Here is a 21,415-nt window from a genome sequence, read left to right as displayed (position 1 = left end):
AGTCTATTGAGAGAGAAAATGCAACCCTGGGGTGGAATTTAATGTCCAAGGCCAGGCTGGATGGGGCTTGGAATGACCTGTTGTGATGGGAGCTGTCCCTGCCCATGGAATGAAGTGGTCCCTAAGGTCCCTTCCACCCCAAAGAAACCTTTCCCTGAGTCTGGAAACGTTTCCCTGAGTCTGGAAACCTTTCCCTGTGGAGGCTGGAGGTGCCTGTTCCTGATGGGCTCCTGCTTTGTGCCCCTGAAAGCCGGGAAAAGCTGCCTGTGCAATCCTGCCCTGCTGACAGCGGTGCCTTATCAAGGCTCTGCAGCTCCTCGTTGTGCCACAGCCCCGTTCTCACTGCTGCGAAAGAGGAAACGGGAGCACGAGCAGAGGGCTCAAACTTCCCACTGCTTCACTGCGACAAGCCGCTGGCACAAAGACCCAAGGAAAATCCCACTTGCACAGCATCGTTTTCTCGCTTCTAGCTGCCAAAAGGGCTTTTTTTTTGGGTTTTATTCCGCCCTCCTTTTATCTTCTGCTGTCTCAGATGTTATCTCACCTGAGAGCCTTGTTGACAAGTTGCTGTTAGGGGCAGAGGTGTCAGATGGACTTTGCAGAGGGGGAGCTCCCCACAGGCAGTGCCCGGGCACGGCTGCAGTGTCCCCATCCCGCAGCGCTCCTCCCCACCGCTCCCAGCGGGGAACGGCAGCGATGGATGCAAAGCCAAGGAGCAGCACAGCTGCAAAGGTAGGGCTGGGTATTTTTGGTATTTTGGGGTTATCTTTGGGGTAGGGAAGGGTTCGAGGTTTGAATTCAGGGGGATTCTTGGTGATGTTGGAAGAAGCATTGATGAGACCCTTCCAGTTCTGCCTCTTCATGGCAAAATTGAAGGGCTGGAGCCCAGGAGGGGCTGAGGGAGCTGGAATGGGCTCAGCCTGGAGAAAAGGAGCTCAGGGGGAATTTCTGGCTCTGCACAAGCCCCTGCCAGGAGGGGACAGCCGGGGGGATTTGGGATCTGCTCCCAGGGAACAGGGACAGGAGCAGAGGGAACAGCCTCAGGCTGGCCCAGGGGAGGCTCAGGGGGGACAGCAGCAGGAATTTCCCCATGGAAAGGGTGGGCAGGGATTGGAACTGCCCAGGGAGGTTGGGATCCACATCACTGGAGGTGTCCCAGGAATTCCTGGAGGTGGCCCTCAGAGCTCTGGGCTGGGGACAAGCCAGTGTCACAGCTTGTGAGTGTCACAGCTTGGTGGCCTCAGGGGTCTCTTCCAGCCTCAGTGGATCTGTGGCTCTGTGAAGTGTTTGTGTTCCTGATCTGGGGGCAGAGAAGGCTCCTGGACCTGATTGTCCCCCTGTGCTTTTCATGGTGACAGAAGCGTCTCCTTGGCAGGGATCCTGAATAAAGCAGGATTAAAAACCAACAAACACCTGGAAATAACCACATTTGTGAAATTCTAAAGATCTAATGTCAAGGCCACCTCACTGCTATGCTGCAGTGAAATTAGAGACGAGTTCTTTGCCAGAGATTTTCAGTGACAGCTCTGGTGCCCTCTTGCATGACATAATTTTTCTTGTTACGTGCAAACCAGAAAACATTTTGAAACACTCTGTGTTCCTATTTTGAAAGACTGGACCCAGTGTACAGGGTTTGTTACATTTATTTCTGTGCCCATCTTCCATCTAGATAAATTTTCTATAGATCGAGGTCCTGCTGCAGCTGTAGGGGTTGGAGAACGCTGAAATCTTGATTCAAAGTCAGTGAGTGCATTGCTGTCCTGCTGTCTGCAAGTCTAACAAGTGTAATGGAATTAATTTCATCATGGATTATGACCTCAGTGTTTACTGTAAATAAACAGCCTCCTGGAAATTTAATAGAAAATGTAGTGGGGGGGAAAAGCTTTGTAGGAGGTCAGTGAGTCATTTTTTACACTCCAAATTTTCCATCAAAGCTTGTAAAGATTGGGGGGCTCTTTTTCACATTGAGTCATCAGTAACTGAGGCAGGACGTTTTTCATCTTTATACAGAAGAATTTTCTATTTCTAGATATATTTCCAATTCTCTTGAGTGGATTGTCAACAAATCAATGTAATGGCAGCAAACTGATTCCCTGTTCTGCTGGGAGCATTTTAAACACAGCCAGAGCCCACCCAGTCAGCTCCAGCTAAAAAACCAAATCATAAACCAAACTTATTTCTGCAACAAGGAATAAAAAACCAAACTTATTTCTGGAACATCATCGATGAACTTTATAAACACTGATGTTTATAAGGCCCCTACTGCAGTACTGTTTATTACAACATTTGAATAATATAAAAATACAAAGGGGCAAAGGGGTTTTTTTTTTCCTACTCTCTGAAAGTTTTTTTCTACTCTACTCCTTGAGGAGTAGAGAAACAACCGTACAACAGAAAACGTTCTGCAATTATCCCTGTGCCCCAACTATTGCACCTGCCCAGGGAAAACACCTCAGGAAAGGATTTCAGTGTGAGTTCAGGCAGCAAATGTTGCTGGTTGTTTGTTGTTCTGTATCCAGTGGCAGCACAGGAAGCGTTGCACCCCTTGCTGCAATTTCTGTGAGCCCCAGGGGCTCCTGCAGCTTTGGCTGAGGGGCTGCCAGAGGGAAAACGGGACAGTGTCTGGATGTGCATGAAGTGGATCTGGGGTTTCTCTCTCCTAAAATGCCCCATTCAGATTTTCCCACCTCGCCCACAAGTACAGGGAAGGACAGAGGCTCTGTCCCCACGCCCTGCTCAGGTGACACCCCACCTGCAGAGCTGCTCCTGGGAGGAGCTGGAGCTGCTGCAGAGAGCCCAGAGGAGGCTCCAGGATGAGCAGAGGATGGAGCAGCTCTGCTGGGAGGAAAGGCTGGGAGAGCTGGGGCTGTTCCCCTGGAGAGGAGGAGATTTGGGGTGAGCTCGGTGTGGCCTGGAGGAGCCAAGAGGAAAGATGAGAGAGGATTTCCAAGGGACAGGACACAGGGAACGGCTTCAAAGTGCCAGAGGGCAGGGCTGGATGGGATCTGGGGCAGGAATTGTTCCCTGGCAGGGTGGGCAGGGCTGGCACAGGGTGCCCAGAGCAGCCCCTGGATCCCTGGCAGTGCCCAAGGCCAGGCTGGACACTGCGGCTTGGAGCACCCTGGGACACTGGGAGGGGTCCCTGGAATTCCCTCTGGGCTTCATTCATGGCAAAATTTAATTATATTTGAAAGTGGCTCTGTGGCCACGAGTTGGGGGTTTGTAACTGGTATTTCTCCCATCATTTCAAATGCTGGAGCAGCTGAAAAACTCCAGGGTAGCAAACGAATGGCTCCTGATCACCTGCATGGAGTGTCTGAAGGGGTCAAACTGCTGCCAATGGTATTAAAAAACATAAAATAAAGAAGAAAAGACCCACAAAGGCACTGAAATGTGCTGCTTTGGGCCAGGAATTCTTTCTCCTCTGGACAGCAGCTGGTTTGCTCCCAGCCCAGAGGTGTAGAATTTGTTGATGAAGTTTTTCAATTCATCATTTTCCACTCAAGACACTCAAGACTTTTCTAGCTACAGGATTGTGGCTTTGAGAGCCAGTGTCTAATTTAATCTTCAAGTTACTGTGGAAAGAGGAAGGAAGAGGCTTTTACCAGAGAAAAGCCAGCGTGTACAAAGGCAAAACCAGTAAGAATTTGCAAACCTCAAGATATCCTCAGTCCAAAGTGGTAAAACCTGTGCACCAGCATGACCTGGACTCAGCTGTTACCAAGTGAACAGCAAACATTAAATAACATTATACCTTAATAATAGTCCAGCATTTTTTTTAGAATAGTCCAAGAAACAAAACCCTTCAGCTGCAGGTCGTGTTTAGCTTTTCTCCTCAGCTTTTCTGCCTCTGCAGGCTGAGGTTGTTTTGCAGGGGGGTTTATAACCACAAAGGAGATTGGTTTAATTTTCTAGAGAGGTTACAAGTGTATCAAACCTCATACCACTAAAAAAAAAAAAAAAATTAAAATAACCAAACCCAAACCAAAGAAACAAACACAACAAACACAACAAACCAGGAGTTTCCCAATGCAATCCTTTTCCTGGCGCAGCCCTTGCTGCCGGGGGTTTTGTGCTCAGAGCAGGGCAGCCTCTCCCTGCAGGGGACTCTGTGTGTCCTGCACATCACCAGCTGCAGCCCCGGGGCTCCCTGGAGAGAATTCTGCCACGTAACGAGCTCCCCCCATGCCCAGAGCTGCTTTCCTGGGGCTCCCAGGAAAGAGGCTGAGCTTTCCCCTCTGCAGGCTTCCAGCCAGAGCCTCCAGAGCTGCCTGACCCACTGACGGGGCTGGGAGATCCTCCTCCTCCTCCTCAGGTGATGGACTAACAGGGAAACAGGCAGCAAAATGAAGGTCAGTGTAAGTACTGGGCTCTTTTCTTTCTGCTGCAGTTAATTTAATGATTTTCCTGGTTTCTTTTGTAAGGGATAGAGGGTAAAATGTGCATCTGGCAGGGTCCTTCTGCAGCGTGTGTGCTCTGCTGATTCGCACATCCCTAACAGAGCACGTGGTGCTAATTTTTAAAATCTAATCCGAATTAACCCTTTCTCGAGAGCAGCAGTGAGGCCGAGGAGGGTGAGGGTTTGTTCTGGGTATATTGAGTAACGACAAGTTAATGAAAAACGATCAAAAAATGACCCAGATTGGTCACTTCCACATTCTCTTGGGGAAAAAAAAAAAAAAAAAAAAAAAAAAAAAAAAAAAAAAAAAAAAGAGGTTAAGAGTTGAGCTGTGCACTACCAAAAAAAAAAAAAAAAAAAAAAAAAAAAAAAAAAAAAAGGTTAAGAGTTGAGCTGTGCACTACCAAAAAAAAAAAAAAAAAAAAAAAAAAAAAAAAAAAAAAAAAAAAAAAGAGGATGGTGTTGCATTGATTCCTAGAAAATGGGTGATGGAGAAGTCTCGAGAGCTGAGGTCACTGTGCGATGAGGAAAATGCCGAGTGATTTCAGCCCGGAGTCACTCCGTGAGCCTGGGAAAGCTTTTGCCCCGGAGGGCGAACACTCTGCCCGCATCCTGCGGAGCTCAGGAGAGGAAAAGAGCGCTGGTTTTGGGGGAAATCCCGTTTTCTCCCCTCGGGGCAGGGGAGAAGCGATGGTCAGAGCCGTGCTGCAGTGGTTTGTCAGCGGGTTTTCCCCGTGGGCTTTGTGCCGAGCGGCTGCAGCTGGTCCCCGGCAGCCGGACAGAGCTGCGCTGTCCCCGCGTGTCCCCGGCTAATGACAGCCCAGGAGCACAGCCCAGCTGCTGCCTGGGGGTACACATCGCACCAGCTCATCCTGGAAAACCCGCTTTGCCCGGAGGAATAGCTCCATTTCAGTCGTATCTCTTTCGGAAATCATCCGTCGCTCGGTTTATTCGGCGCGTTTAATTCATTCGTTCAAACCTCAGGAAGAGTTATTCAGTCATTAAAACCTCAGGAAAAGCTCAGAAACACGACCCCTTCTGCAGGGCTGTGCTGAGGGCAGGGTGAAAATGAGATTTTTTTGGGGGGTGAAGTGCAGCCAGAGAGCCCCAGGAGCTTTGGGAATTGTGCTGCTGCTGATCCTTTGTGAATCAGAAATCCCCACCCTGAGCTCGGCTTCTCCACTGCTACCACAGCACGGAGAAAGGGCACAGCATCCCTCCGGCAGCAGGAATTCCTAGAAAAAAATCACTTTTCAATGAAAAATCTGCCGTTCACTCTTAATGAGCTTTCCCGGGGATGTTCTGCCTGATCCATAGGCAGGAGGATGAGGAGGATGAGGAGGATGAGGAGGAAGGACTCTGCTCTGAGGAGAACCCTTGGAAGCAGGAGGACACTCAGCAGGAATTCCTGTGTCTGTAAAGCCACATTTAGAAAGAAATGTAGCCAGGCGTAATTAAGATATTAAAAGGTTTTTTAAAAAAGTAAAAAAAAAAAAAAAAGTGGTTGGGTGCACATGGGGAAAAAAAATAACGTTTGAGGAGCCAAACCCCAGGAATAGTCACAGGGAGTGTTTGGAGCAGCAGGAAGTGGCAGTTTATTTTCCCTTGAACTTGGGCAGGAGAGCACTCATGTAAAAATGCTGTGAGCGGGGTGAAATCCTGTTTTGACACGGCCAGGATTTGATTGACTTTATTGGTGGAAAAAAAAAGGGAGTTTGGGAGAAACGGACAGAATTCCAGTTTGTAATCCCCCACCTCTGCAGCGCTGCCTTGGTGAAGCTGCAGCATTCGTGAGCTTGAATTTTTTAAGTGGCCGTTTTGTGTTTGATCCAAAACTGATTGGACCATTCAGAATTCAAAAGCTGCTGACCAGCACCTTCCTCCACCCCCACAAAATTTAATTGGTAACAAAACCAATTAAAGCAATAAAAGCCAAGTCCTGACGTTCATTCCTCCTTGGAGCTCACACAAAACTTCTGTATGAGCTGAACATTTCCAAAATACGCAAACAAAACAAAACAGAAAAAAAAATCCTGCAAGTCACAGGAAATGCTGCACAGGCAGGTAGAGAATGATCGGAGCTTTTAAGGTAAATCCTCCTCTTTTCCTGTGGATGTTGGTGTGAACTCTCCCTACAATTAACTGGGCAAAAAATGTCAGTGACTCAGCGTGGTCTGGGGTCTAAAAAAGGGAATTCTCAGGGAAGCCTGTTCCCAGCTAACGGATGATGGAAAATGTTTATTCCTGCAGCTTTGTCGGGAGGTGAAGAGATGAACTGGAAGCTGCTCTGTAAACATGTCAGAGGTGTCACTGATGCATGAGCAGAGCTGTTTAGCAAACACAGCCTGCTGCTCTATCTCCTCCTCCTCCTCCTCAAATATTTTAAGTCCCATTTTCCTGCAGTAAAAGAGCTCACACACATATTGGATGTGCAACATGAGAAATATTCATCTTGATTCACAAAACCACGCCCAGGGTTAAACTGTTTCTGTATTTACATGATGCCAATAGGGGTTTGTAAGAAGCAAAATGAAGATAACAAATGAAAAATATCTTTTTTATCCGATAAATTAGTGCACTATTCACATGACATAATATAGGGTAGCAAACTGAGATATCCAAATACAAACTGAATGGGACTGGGGCATGGAGAAATTATTTGGTGAGGAATTATTCGTGAAATAATTGTTCAGGAAATTATTCGGTGAGGAATTATTTGTGAAATAATGGTTCAGGAAATTATTTTGTGAGCGGGATGCTCAAGGTATCACGTGCTGGACATCACTGTGTTCACTTGGACTTTTCTAGCAATGTCTGTATATATTTTATAATGATTTTTTTTTCTGTTGTGTGGTCCTCGATGCTGAAGGTCAGCCTTGGGGTAGGAGAGGCATCAGGAGGTTTTAGTAACAGTGGGATGGGTTTTTTTTTCCCCTTAGCATAAATATCTATTGTGTGCACAGAGCACAGATGTCAGTCTGAGGGTAGAAAATTTTACATTATAGACCTGTGCACTGATCAGCTTTATTGCTCTTAATTACAATTCCTCCATTAATAAACATGAGGTGGCAGCTTTCACTCCTACGACTCCCCAGGGCCGCCGAGGCTTTACAGAGGGCCCAGTGCTGGGTCAGGATCTGCCAACAACAAAGATGTGAAAAGTCCAATTTGGGAGGGGAATTACTCTCTCCACATCTGAGCCACGCTCCAAGAAAGGAGAAGCACTTCCAGCTACATCAGAACTTTGGAAGTGAGGCTGTTGCAGAGCCCCTGCCCTGCAAATCCCTTCAGTGTCAGACCCCTTGCTTTGCCCTCTGGGGGTCTCAGTGCCTCAGGGGACATTTCTTTCCTCTTTTCCACGCCTGTGCTCTGTCACCAGCTCCTTTAAACCCACTCAGTGAGAGCACAGCCCCACTCAAGGTGCTTTTTGTGGGGCTTTTAGGGTGTTCTTTGTCTTAGGAGAGGTTTTACCAGGCTGCTGATGGGGATGAAGCAGCAAGCTGTGTAGTGGTTTTATGTTCACTGGAATTTATTTTGCCAAATTTAGTGTAGGGCTTTGAGTGTCTGCTCTTTTTTATTCCTGGGAGACAAGATTTTGGGAGTAAAAGATGAAACAGACCTAACTTCAAGGTAAACAGATAGTTTATTAACATACACTAAGGAAAAAGAAAAGGAAAAAAAGACACCTTTCAGACATCTTTCTCCTATTACAAAGAGTTCACTTTTCTCTGATCAGTGCTAAACTACCACACGAGCAAAGAAGGCAAATCACTCTGACCTCACCTTTGTTGCTTTAGTGCTTTTCCACGTTGGTTATTTAAGGGACACAAAGCAGCAGAGAGCTCCACTGCAGGGACAGAGCTCTGCTGGCTAAAGGGAAAAACTCCCAGCACTGCTCCCTCCTCTCCTCTCCTCTCCTCTCCTCTCCTCTCCTCTCCTCTCCTCTCCTCTCCTCTCCTCTCCTCTCCTCTCCTCTCCTCTCCTCTCCTCTCCTCTCCTCTCCTCTCCTCTCCTCTCCTCTCCTCTCCTCTCCTCTCCTCTCCTCTCCTCTCCTCTCCTCTCCTCTCCTCTCCTCTCCTCTCCTCTCCTTTCCTCTCCTCTCCTCTCCTCTCCTCTCCTCTCCTCTCCGAGCATCCCCCAGGGCTCTGGATCCTGGGAATGCAGCTCCTGTTTACAGTCACAGCCAGGGCAGGGATGTTCTGCTCGCAGCAGAGGAAGGGGCTGCCACAGTGATGTGTCACACATGTCCCAGGCAGCCCCACGTGGGTGACGCAGAGGCTGCAGTGCAGATAACCCCAGCCCAGGGCCCTGCAGACACACCTGGCAGCCAGCACCCACCTCCTGCAACTCCTGCCCGTGCTGGAACACTGAAATGCTGGCAGTGGATGGCCAAGGTGTGCTCTCCAGCTCCACAGTACTGAGGGGCTGTCCTGAAACCTGGAATTTAACTAAGCCCTCCAGTAGCTGGAAAACCTTTAGGGTTTGTTTGCTTGTTTTTCTTTTTTAATCTCTTCTCTTTAAGAGAGAGAGACCTTGCTTACCCAAGGTCTTACAACCTCCCAGTTCAGTCATGTTCTACTGGAGTTTGGAGCTTGTCTCCAGCACGTCCCTCAAAGTGTTCATTTTCCCATTCCAGCTCTCTGGATATGAAATGATCCATGATCAGGTTTGTTTTCTAGCTAGGTCAAGTTCCCCACAGTGCCCTGTGAGTTGATTGATTAATTAATTAATCTCTTGCTTGGCTTGATTTGGGATGATTCTAGAGGTTCCTGGGTTTGTGTTGATGACAGCTGTGAGCCCACCTGCCCAGTGTGAGCTCCAGAAATGTAAAATCTGAGCCGCCCTGTCCTGCCTCAGCCTGGCCTCTGCCTGGGGGCTGCTGGCCCTGGGATATTTTATTGGCTAAACCAATAAAATTCTATGGGCCAAACATCTTTATTGGCCAAACCAGAGGACTGTGTGCTGTGCCTCGAGCAGGTACCCCTATGATGGAAAGGTTTGTGTCTCTGGTTATAAAATTAGGCACAGCAGCATCCTGAGTGTGCTGCTGCCACAGGAAAGCCTTGTCTGGGGACACATCAATATTTACACACCTTCTAAAACCACAGGGTGAACCAAAGATTCCTGTCAGCCGTGTGGGTGCAGATAGGAAGGGCAGCCTTGCTGTGTGTGCCCCAGGGAGCCTCAGCCCCTGACCCTTCACCCATTTCCTGACTGTGCCTTCATAAGGCTCTTCATGCTGGAAAAGATCATCTCATCCCAGTTTTTTTTTTTCCTCTGCCCAGCCTCCTCGGGGCTGAAGAAGAGGGTCTGTCCTTCAGGAGTGTGTGTGTGTGCAGCATCCCAACCCAAGGATGGAGCAGAGTTGATGAATAACAGGAAAAGTTGGCTGTTCTCCCTGTATTTTTTTAAGTGCAGAGCCCCAGCCCGGCCCAGGGGGGGGGGATTCCTGGGGGCCTGACTCCAGCATTTGGCATTGTCCCAACGGAAAGGGGACTCCCATGGTCAAGGCAAAAGCCAGGCTGGACCATGAGGCCAAAGGGGCTGTTGTCCAGCCCTGGCAGCTGCCCTTGTCCCACAGAACAGCCTTTGTTCAGGGGCTGTGACCACAGAACTCCTGCAGCCAACAGCGGGCCCTGGCCGCCAGCTGAGCTGACAAATTCCAGTTCTTCTGCTGCAGCTCCAAACCAGCTGCTGCCTCACAGCAAATGCTCCGGACGAAAATACAAGGCATCACGTTTCCTATTTGGGTGCTATCTCTCTGGACATTACTTGCACTTTCTGATAAGAAATTCATGCTGAGACACAGCCAGTGTCCTGCTGACTGCAGAGCAGACAGTCCAATTTTAAAGCTGAAAGCAAAATCTATCTTGTACTGAAAAAAAAAAAAAAAAATAAAAAAAATTACATCCGTAGCTTTCTCTACCCTTTGCACAAATGCCTGGGGTGACAAAAGCTAACTGCTGGCTCCGGCTGCCCCATCCCTGGCAGTGTCCAAGGCCAGGCTGGACAGGGCTTGGAGCAGTCTGGGACAGTGGAAGGTGTCCCTGCCCATGGGAGGAGGTGGGATGAGATGATCTTTAAGGTCCCTTCCCACCCAAAGCATTTCAGAATTCTGTGATCTCGTAATGAGTAAGTGTGAGATGAGGAATTCACAGGATGACAATGGCAAAACCACCTATTTTTCATGTAGGAATCACAGAATCATTAGGGTTGAAAAGGGCCTCTGGAGATCACCCAGCCCAACCCCATTGCCCAGGCAGGGTCACCTGCAGCGGGTGACACAGGGAGGCATCCAGGTGGGTCTGGGGAGTCTCCAGAGAGGGACACTCCACACCCTCCCTGGGCTGCTGTTCCAGGGTTCTGCCACCCTCATGGAAAGAGGCTCTTCCTCATTTTGAGGAGGAACTTCTTGTGCTTTAGCTTACAAGCCCAATATATGTAAGTCCAATATAACAAATCTAAATAACGAAGATTAGCAGTGATCTTCAAGAGCCTCGAGCAGGAAAAGGTGATGAAGAAATATATCACAGTAATCTCATTATTATCTATTTCTTTATTGCACTGAAAGCAGCAGACACAAAGTGCAACAGCTTAACTCTGAAACCAGTGCTGGAGAGAGGTTGTTCAATGGGAAAGGGTGTCTTAGTTTGGAAAGACAGGTGTCTGCAGGGAAAAGCCGGAGCTTCCCTTGGAATGGAGAATGTAAAACCCCTCCCTCTGAATTATCATAATTTTGAAATTAAGGGGCTTTCAGGCAAAGACACAGGAACAGGAATAACAGTTCTTTAGTAGGAATATTAAAAATGTAGTAGTACAAGAAAGCAAATGAACAAAAAAAAGAAAATCCCTGCCAGAGTCAGAACACAGCTGACCCCTGTTGTCAGGCTGTTGGTGTCAGCCCAGCCCAGCCCTCCTGCAGGGCCAGCCGTGGTTCTGGTGGAGCAGAGATGATCCTGGAGAAGGGCCCAGTGGTGCTGAGCTGGGTCTGGTCTCCTCTGGGAATCCAGTGCACACAGGCTGTGCTGGGTTCTGAACCCCAGCGCTGATCCAGGTGGGAATGCTGGGCTCCTCCCCCTGGGCGGGGCCTCTCCCAATGGGATGATGTAACTGTCTGAGCCCTGCAGTGAGCCTGGCTGGCCCATGGACAGCAGATACCCTGGGGGAGGACGGGTCCTGGAAGGGATAAAGAACACGGCCCCACCCGGTTTAACAGCTGGGCCACTGACAGAAAATTATGAGATAAAGAAAAACACCTCTTCAACTGGCTTCAACAGCTGGGAATAAAATACATCTCCCATTGCATCCAAGACAAAAGGGCTGGGTGGATTAAACGGAGATGGAGGTGGGAAGTGGATCCCAGCAAGGTGGGAACCCCAAGATGGGCAGTGACGAGCTCAGGTGTGACAATGTCCTTGTGCTCTGTGTCCCCAGCACAGCCTGGCCAAGGCGCTCTACGACAACAAGGCCGAGTGCTCGGACGAGCTGGCGTTCCGCAGGGGGGACATCCTGACCGTGCTGGAGCAGCACGTGCCGGGCAGCCAGGGCTGGTGGCGGTGCTCCCTGCACGGCCACCACGGCCTGGCCCCCGCCAACCGCCTGCAGCTCCTGCCGCCCAGCCCTGCCCACGGCCAGCAGCCCTCGGAGCCGCCAGCAGCACACAACATCTACCAGGTGCCCTCCGTGCCCTCCGTGCCCAAGGCCGCGGCGCTGTCGGCCACCTATGAGAAGATGGAGGGCTGGGTCCACCCGCCGGCCATCCCCGCCCAGGCCGTGTACCAGGTGCCGGCCCTGGCGGCCCAGCTGCTCAGCGAGAGGACCAAGCGCTCCACGCACCAGGTGAGAATACAGGCAGCTCAAAAATCAGCCGATGTTGTTGTTAAAACAGTCGCTGGGAGTGGGGGAAATGAGATTTTCAGTGGGGTTTGCGGCAGAAGAATGACGGTGTTTAGGAAACTCGCAGCAGTTTATAGCATCGTGTGAGAAATGATGAGAGTGTCTATGGTCTGTACTCCCTCACCTTTCTGACAGTTGAAACCAGCTGCAAAATAGGGCAGGAAGTAAAGAATATACCATTTGTTTGGGACAATCTATAAATGATTTACAAAGTTAAAATAACAAGAGACAGAACTTTCTCCTCTGATGTACCAGAGCAGGCAGCCATCCAGAGTCCTCTGGGCACATGGGGGGTTTTGCATCCATCTGCACAGGAAATATTATTAATAGATACTAAAAAATCACCCTTTGGTCTGTGATTGCTGGGTGAGGTCTGGTTTTTTACTGCCTCCAGCAGCTCAGCAAGCTCAGAATGCTCCTGCTTCTCTCTTGTGCTGTCACTAGGCTTGCACAAAGTCTGCCCCTGCCAGACAGGCAGGAGGACACAAAGTTCTGTTGTGTGCCCTCATCCAGTTTCTCTCCCAGCTCGTTTTTGCTGCTGCTGAGACACTGACCAAGGTGTACAGGAGGAGAGCTGCCACCAGTTCCCCCAGTTATAAAGGAGAACAAACTGGTTTTCTGGAGTTTCATTACAGCTCCCTGGCCTGGCTCTTCTTTCTCCCAGCTCCTCGTGTTTGACACTCAAACAAAACACATACAAGGAACACACAATTTGATTACATGTTGCTGGGTTTTTTTTAAGATCAAAACCTTTTGGTTTCTTAAAAAAAAAATAAAAAAAAGAGTGGGGAATGTTCATTAATGAAAGGGAAATAGGGCAGGTGGAGACAGGGTTGAAGTGTGAGATCTGGTTCAGTTCTGTGAGCACTCCAGCCCTGGGTGGCTCTTTATTCTGTGTATGGAAATCACATTAGAAATTCTAATTGAAAGAGGAAAAGGAAGAAAATTCAGCTATACAGTGGTTTAGGCTGATTTAATGATCCTTTGATTTATGGGGCTCATTCAGCCACCTTCCCTCCTGCTGTGTGGAAGGCCAATCATGGAAACCTCCTCGCTGCTTCCTGCTGGGTGGCAGGTGGGTGCTGGAAAACAACAAACTCAGGGCATTCCTGCTGACCAAAACCTCATTTTTAGTTCTGCAGCTGCAGTGCACAAAACCATAACTCAAACTCAAACCGAGTACAGCTACAAGAGACTCTTTTGCACTTGCTGTGATCTGATTTCTCCACAATCCTGACCCTAAAGGAGCCGTTTGCAAACTGAATCAGGGATTGGCATCAATTTTCCGTGTTGTGCCAGCAAATCAGGTGGAAAATGTCATCTATTCATTATGCGGATGAATGGTCTGTCAGAAGAGCTCCTTGGCTCTCTCTGTCTCATTTCGTGAATTTATCCACCTAAGCCATGTCCAGTCTGAGAATGAAGAATGAAAAATAAATGTCCCGGCCTCTGATGATTATCCAGAAGTTGAGAGTGGGGCTGCCCGTGGCACGGTGTCCCAGCTGTCCCCACACCAGCTGCACGCTGGTGGTCACAAGCTGTCCCCAAGGCAGGGGAGCTCAGGGAGCACAGAACGATCCAGACCATCCCACAGAGATCCCGGGGCACAGCTGGCAAAGCTCCTGGCATACTCAGCTGTCCTCTGAGCAGCTGGGAAAAGCCACGACGAGTCTTTGAGGGAGCTGATTGAAAGCAGTGAAACAAAAAGAAATCCCTGGAGCCTGGAGCCGGGGTGATTTCACTCCACAGAGAAACCTCAGGGCTTCTGCCTCACACACACGGCGCCTTCAGGTTCTACTGCCACTGACAGGACCTGAGAAAGTACCAAGATGTGACATCCAGTGAGTTTCCTTTTCGCTGGATTCTCAGATTTGTCCATCTGGAAGCAGACCTGACACCTCTTATCTTTTACCCTTTCACTCAGGGAAGATGTGCCCCTGTTTTTGCAAAGATGGCACTCACATTCAGGATTCCCCATCCCTGCAAGAGTTCCAGATCACACTGGAGGGGCTTTGGAGCAAGCTGGGATGGTGGAAGGCGTCCCTGCCCTCTGCAGGGGTGGAACAGATGGTCTTTAAGATCCCTCCCAATCCAAACCATTTTGGGATCCTGTGATTCTCTGTCACAGAGCACTGAGGGGATTTTTCACTCTTATTTCCCTGTTTTCAGATGAGAGCTGACCCAGGCAGAGTGAAGCTGCGCTCTTCTTCCTCTCCCATATGTCCCCTGCATAAACATATACATATGCAGTTTAATTGCTGCAGGACTTGCATGATGGAAATCACTCCTTCCAGTTCAAACTCATTAACTGGAATTTCTCACCCCAGCAGTGTTTCTGGAGGTCAGTGGTTTGCAATGGCCTGAAGGTAGCCAGGCTAAAGGCAGACTGGATGAAAAAAATTCCATGTTTTGGTGGTTTAATTAAAAAAAATAAAGGTCCCAACCCAGCATTCATATTTTGAGGCATTAATCATCCCACAGGTCTGGTCATGGCTGCTCAAATGATGTTCTAATCAAACAGGAGGATATGACTGCAAAGATATAATTCCCATACTGGACTTCCCTGTCTATGGCGCTGGACAGGACATCAAGGTTTACTCCTTCCAAATGAGTCAGTTTTTCATAACTACAGAATAATGCTCAGCCTGCACTTTTTTGCTGCTCTTACATTAAATTGACTTGACCCGATGACTGTGGGCTTGGAGAAGTCGAAATTTCCCCACTTCCTTTCTGAAGTGGTTCTGCTTTTGGGCAGTTTAAGGGTTTAAGTGATAACTGCAGCTGGATTTTCGTCAAATCTTTTCTGTCCCGTGGTTAGTAAAGCAGATTGTCTTTGACAGGTATGTGCCAGTTCAGATTTTACCAAAAAAGTACCAGAAATTCTGTCAAAGGAGAATTATTTGGGAATATACATGCTATTGCTTGTAAGGCTGGTTCCTGTCTCTCACCTTCAGTGAAGAGCTGAAGGTTTTTATCACTCAAGAGTGATTACTCCAACAGCGGATTATTCAGCTAAATGACTTTTCAAAGCCGTCCTGAGCTTCCTGCCGATGCAGTTTTATTTTATTTTATTTTATTTTATTTTATTTTATTTTATTTTATTTTATTTTCTCCTCTCCAAGCACCTGTTTACCCTCCCGAGAGCCTGCCGGGCTTCAGCCCCGAACATCAGAGGGGACGTGTACGATGTCCCGTCCCCACAGCCCCGCGGGACCCTGCTGGCACAGGTGAGTCCTGCCCTGCTCCCTCGCTGCAGACCTGCAGCTCAATTCCGCTGTCACCCTCTTGGCTTTCTGTACGACTGGGAAGAAAATCAGCTATTTTTAGCTCCGTTCTCCTGAGCTTCTCAGGAATTTAGAGGGATGTGTCTTAAATCTGGTGTGTTTCTAATGAACACTCCTGGTTTTTTCTATCAGCAAGATGCTTCCCCCTGGATTCCGAAGCAGAGAAGTTGACACTAGTGATGTTTCACTGAATTCTCTGTATCAGTAGCAACCCCTCTGCCTCTGAATCCATGAGGAAACGTGGTGGTGTCATTTGGTGACTTGGGGGTGTTCAGAGAAGAGTCACAAGCACGTGTTCAGCAAGAAATTAAATGTCACCCTCACCGCCCTCCTCCTGGGAAAAACACGCCCTGGATCTGGTCGTGTCACAGTGTCCCATTACGCAATCCTGTCCTTGGTGCTGTCCCACTCCCCTGGGGTCAGTGAATGTCACTGAATTTCCTCCACCAGGATGGGACAGGCACAGCCCCGTCCTGTCACCTCCCACACAAAGGTGTGAGTGGCACTGGGGCAGCTCCAGGGGACTCCCCAACCCTGCTGCTGCTCCCGGGCAGTGCAAGGCTGAGCCCAGCCCAATTTTGTCACAGATTGCCTGGAGTCCCCCACTTTGTGTGCGGGGTGATCCCTGCTCAGCCCCAAACCTACTCATGTATGGCCCAAAGCCTTTGATCCCACTCAAGGCCCTAAAAATCCTCTAAAGAGGATGAAAATAAACTTTTTTTTTCCTTTTTGAGCAGAGTGGTGCCACCCCGCCCAGCACACGGAAGGGCTCCATGCTGGGCAGATCCACTGAGAGCTTCCAGGCAGAGCAGAAGCAGCTTTACAACATCCCATCCAAGCCAGAAAAAGCAGGAGCTGGCAGCCAGAAGGACTCAGCAGCAGGCAATGTAAGTACGGCTTGGTGGGCACAGACTAATTTGTCACTCCTGAGATGGCTGGCTTGGAGCAGGGACAGGTTTCCCATCTTTTCCCCACTGTTTTTTACACAACACATGGTCCTGAATTTCCCTTTTCCAGCTTAGACTCCAGCTGTACACACATATATCTGTATCAAGCAAAATTTACATTCATTGAAGATGTTTGAGCAGAGTCAGTGGTGTCTGTCAGTGATTTATTGCTTGTCAGGGTGTGCATGAGAATGGGAAAATCAAGTGTCTACAGATTTCACTGGCTGGGGACTCTGCTGTAGGATCTAATCACCTGTGCTCCAAATATTTTACCTTTTATACGTGCAGCTTGTGCACGTTAGAAAATAAAAAATACAGGCGGCCTTTCCATGGTGCTGTTCTATTGATATCAGTGGATATTTATGTGCCCTGAGAATTCAGTTCTGTTTCTCATTCTTCTTTAAAAAGATGGTTTATGAACCCTCCGTGCTCTCTTGCAGTTATATGATGTCCCTCCCAAAAGAGAACTCGATGACTCAGAAAATAAAGCTCAGAAGAAGTGCTGGGGCCATTACAACACTTTGCCAAACCCTCGGAAGTCCGAATGGATTTACGATATTCCGGTATCCCCTGAGAATTCCGGGTTCAAACCAAACCCTCCTGGCCAGCCTGTGGAGAAGCAGGTGCTGTATGACATTCCCCCAGCCAGGTACAAGGCTCCAGCCACAGAAGGCAAGGCTGGAAATCCGCAGCTGTACGACATTCCACCGACCCAGAGGAAATTAACCCACCCAGAACTGCCCCTGTACGACGTGCCGCCCTCACGGGACCTGCTCCTCCTGCCACAGAACGGCAGCTCTGAGGTGTCCCCGAGCCTCCTGCCTGCCAAGGCTGAGAGCCAGATCTCTGAGGAGAACGTTTATGATATTCCCAAAGGTTTGCCCAGCGCTGGGCACTCCAAGAAAGAGCTGGAAAACAACAACTCTGGAGACCAAGCACGGGGGGCTTCTCCACAGCTCCCTGTGGATGCCAAGGCAGAAAATGACAGTTTGTGTGTCTCTACTGCAGACAGCAGAAGCAGCACTCTCTCCTCATCCTCCAGCTCTTCTGCTGAGCCGTTTCCTACGCTCTCACCATCACCAGAGCCTGTCCTAGAAATCAAACTGGAGCTGGAAGCAGCCATTGAGACGCTGACTCGGCTGCAGCACGGCGTGTCCAGCTCCATCGCCAGCTTAATGATCTTTGTCAGCAGCAAGTGGAGACTGCAGGAGCACCTGGAGAAAAGCCTGGAGGAGATCCACAGGGCAGTGGACCACATAAAGGTGTCACTGGGAGAGTTCCTGGCCTTTGCTCAAGCCCTGAGGGGAAATGCCTCCAAGCTCACGGATAACAACCTGCAGGCCAGAATTAAAAAACAGCTGGAAATCCTCATGAACTCCTACAAAATATTGACAGAAACGAGGGAAGCTCTCAACGGCTGCAGCTGGTCCCTGGAGGCTTTGGTGCTCAGGAAGCCCCAGAACAACCCTGACGACCTGGATCGCTTCGTTATGGTGGCCCGGACAATTCCAGAGGACATCAAGAGGTTTGTGTCCATCATCATCGCCAACGGGAAGCTGCTCTTCAGGAAAAATGAGGAAGAACAAGAAAAGAAGCCACCAAAAGTGAACCCGGAATGCAAAATGGCAAAACAAATCCCGGTGCCAAGAAGAGTAGAAATTGAGTCACTCCAGAGAAATGCTCCTGAGAAGTCCAGCCAAAGCCAGGTCTCCGTGGAGAAACCAGAAGAGAATTCCACTGAGGATTGTGATTATGTGCAGTTACAGGTCAGTGACACTGGGGTTTCCTCTCTGTGTTCTTCACCCTTTGCAGATATTAGGCTGTTAACTGTCAGCACTATTTTACCTTTGCATTGCCACATTCAGTTTGCTCTGCATCCCGTTTTCCAGACTTTACGTGGATCCAGGATTTTGTGACAGTGCTGGATGGCACGTGTACAACGAGTAATTTTCATCATTAGAGAAAATAAAACATTGTTATCGTTCTTGCCAGTTTAAATCTGTTTATGAAGCAGGATTTGGGAGTTTGCAACTCCTTACTTCCCTTTTCCCTCACAGTTCCCTTCCGGCCACTACGTTGTGCTTGGCACGACAAGAGATGTTCCTTCCTAACTTGAGGTGTGTTGTGGAAATCCTGTTTTCATAGAAATTAAACCCTGTGAATTGTCACATTCAGTTTGGATGATTGTTAGAATCTCCTTAGAATGACTAAAATGTCTACTAAGAATATCTCCCTTAGTTTCCCAAAGAAATGCTGGCTTGTCCTGAAAACTTTGGGAATGTTTTGTTGAAATGTTTTGTTGATGTTGGTTTCAGGCTCAGGTCTTGTAGGATCACGTTTTTATGAGGAAAAAACCTACAGCTCCTTCTAATGAATTCTCCATTTCTATTTATAACATGAAGGCTACAGAACAAGTAGTTGCTTCCCCATGAAATAAGAGAAAACCACATTTATATTTAAATACTTCATGTAGTTGTTTCATCTTCACTTTCATTTCAATTTGTAACAGGCACACAAAGTCATTTCAGGTAAAGACATAGCAAAGAAGAGTACAGAGTCAAACCTAAAGGTATTTCTGACTTGGAAAATATAATTTATGAGGGCTTTTAGTTCCTGATTTCTGTAGTCGCTCAGACTCAGAGTAATTCACATTCAGACACACATCTCTATACATAGAGAGCTGTTAGCTTCTCAGAGATCATTTTCCCAGAATTACTGCTGAAAACCTGTGAAGAACACTTATTTTCCTCAACCAAACAACTGCAGTTTAAAGTCATACAGTTTATTTTATTGCCTTTCAGCATCATTTGGGATAAGGCTGTGAAAATCAGTATTTCAAAGTATCTTGCTGTGCGCTGGCGCTAAATTGACTCTTGTTTTGTGCATTTTAATCATTCATAACCCTGATTAAGTCCATTAAAGATCAATGTTTTGTATTATTTGAAAGCTTCTAGGCCAGCATGTGTACAGGATTGGTGCTTGGCTGCAGCACTTTGTGTGCAATCCATTATTATAACTGTATTTAGGGGGGAAAAAAGCTAATCAGGATAATTTCCATCGCTTTATGTAAAGAGAAATTCCTGTAAAGGCTCCAGGGTGGGGCGACTTGGAGAATTTAGGGTAGAGCCACCAAAGAAACAACCAGCGTGCGTGACACCAGGCTGAATTTATCTTTATTTTAACCCTTCCTCCAGGTTCTGCCGTGCGCCAAAAAGACTGCAAACGCCGTCAGGCAGGAGCCTGCCAGGAAAATCCCCCTGCCAGAGCACTGCAGGCTGTGCTTCGCTGCCCTGCACAAGGCCATCGGCGTCTTCGCCGCCAGCCTCAGCAGCCAGCAGCCCCCCGAAATCTTCATCTCCCACAGCAAACTCATCATCATGGTGGGGCAGAAGCTGGTGGATTCCCTGTGCCAGGAAACGCAGGAGAGGGAGGCGAGGAGCGACGTCCTGCACAGCAGCAGCCGCTTCTGCAGCCTCCTCAAGAACCTGGCCCTGGCCACCAAAAGTGCAGCCCTCAAATATCCCGACGCCGAGGCCAGCAGGGAGCTGCGGGAGCAGACGGAGCAGCTGGCCAAGTACACGCAGCAGTTCAGAGCCATGATGGACTGAGGGAGCTGCTGCTGCTGGCACCGATCCGCACCCAGAACTCCCAGCAGGAATTTCCTGGGGGAACTGTTAGCGGGTGAAGATCCCTACAATTCAGAATTCCTACCGGGAATTCCCCGGGTGAACTGTTAGCGGGTGAAGATCCCCCATTCAGATTTCTCATCAGGAGTTCCCTGGTGCCAGTGAAGATCTCTCCACTCAGAATTCCCACCAGGAACTCCCCGGATGAACTGTTAGCAGATGAACATTACCTCACTCAGAATGCCAACCAGAATTCCCTGGGTGAAATGTTAGCAGGTGAAGATCTCCACAATCAGAATTCCCACCAGGAATTCCCTGGATGTCAGTGCAGGTGAAGATGTCCACAATCAGAATTCCCACCAGGAATTCCCCAGGTTTCAATGGAGATCCCTACATTTAGAATTCCCACCAGGAATTCCCTGGGTGAACTGTTAGCAGGTCGAGATCCCCCCAACTCAGAATTCCTACTGGGTGCTGTTGCACTGTTAGCAGGTGAAAATCCCTCCCCACTCAGAATTCTCACCAGGAATTCCCTGGGTGTCAGTGTAGATGAAGATTCCCACACTCAGAAGTCCCACTAGGAATTCTTTGGGTGCACTGTTAGCACGTGAAGATCTCCACACTCAGAATTCCCACCAGAATTCCCCGGGTGAACTCCTAGCAGGTGAAGATTCCCTCAACCAGAATTCCAAGCAGGAATTCCCTGGATGTCAGTGCAGGTGAAGATCTCTACAATCAGAATTCCCACCAGGAATTTCCTGGGTTCCAGTGGAGATCCCCACATTTAGAATTCCCACCAGGAATTCCCTGGGTGAACTGTTAGCAGGTGAAGATCCCCCCCACAGCAGCTGATGCAGAAGAATTAAATCTGCACTTTCTTCTCCACTGTTCACATCCTGCCTGGAAATGTCATTGTCACGGGAATGTTTGCTGTGTATTGGAGCAAAAGTTGTTGATTTTCGGACCGATTTCTTTTTTTTTTTTGTTCTCTATGTATGTCTGATAAATGTATTTTCCCTTTTAATTTTTTTTTCGATTCCTGTAAAGTCTCTCTTTAAATGTAGCTGCACAATATTCTGTAACTTATGATATCCCAACATCCATTGTTTCCTGAGGACTTTACTCAAAATTTGTAATTACAGACTTGTTTTTGTTTTGTTTTGTTTTTTAAACAGCTGCAAAAATAATTTTTGGTTTTTACAAATGCAACACGGTACAACATCTGGTCAATAGGAAATGGTGGTACCTGAGCACAAAAGAAAA

General features: G+C 48.4%; 1 protein-coding gene across 2 annotated transcripts; it reads left to right on the top strand.

The window, feature by feature from the left end:
• The first annotated feature begins 319 nt into the window (after window positions 1–319).
• LOC136368624 (cas scaffolding protein family member 4-like) lies at window positions 320–21,176 on the top strand. Of its 2 annotated transcripts, none has more exons than XM_066330959.1 (7): window positions 320–732; window positions 11,834–12,238; window positions 15,418–15,522; window positions 16,317–16,466; window positions 16,967–18,292; window positions 19,721–20,483; window positions 20,976–21,176. In XM_066330959.1, the coding sequence occupies exons 1-6, from the start codon at window positions 697–699 to the stop codon at window positions 20,132–20,134; spliced, it is 2,436 nt and encodes an 811-aa protein (XP_066187056.1). In that variant the 5' UTR covers window positions 320–696; the 3' UTR covers window positions 20,135–20,483; window positions 20,976–21,176. The 2 variants fall into 2 exon arrangements, with proteins under 2 accessions (XP_066187056.1, XP_066187057.1); XM_066330960.1 differs by lacking the exon at window positions 320–732 and adding an exon at window positions 3,992–4,358.
• The last annotated feature ends 239 nt before the right edge of the window (window positions 21,177–21,415 follow it).

The sequence above is a fragment of the Sylvia atricapilla genome, chromosome 16 (genome assembly GCF_009819655.1).
Source record: "Sylvia atricapilla isolate bSylAtr1 chromosome 16, bSylAtr1.pri, whole genome shotgun sequence".
In the NCBI taxonomy this organism is placed as follows: Eukaryota; Metazoa; Chordata; class Aves; order Passeriformes; family Sylviidae; genus Sylvia; species Sylvia atricapilla.
Note: the sequence above shows the minus strand (reverse complement) of the source record. Positions and strands in the feature narration are given on the sequence as shown.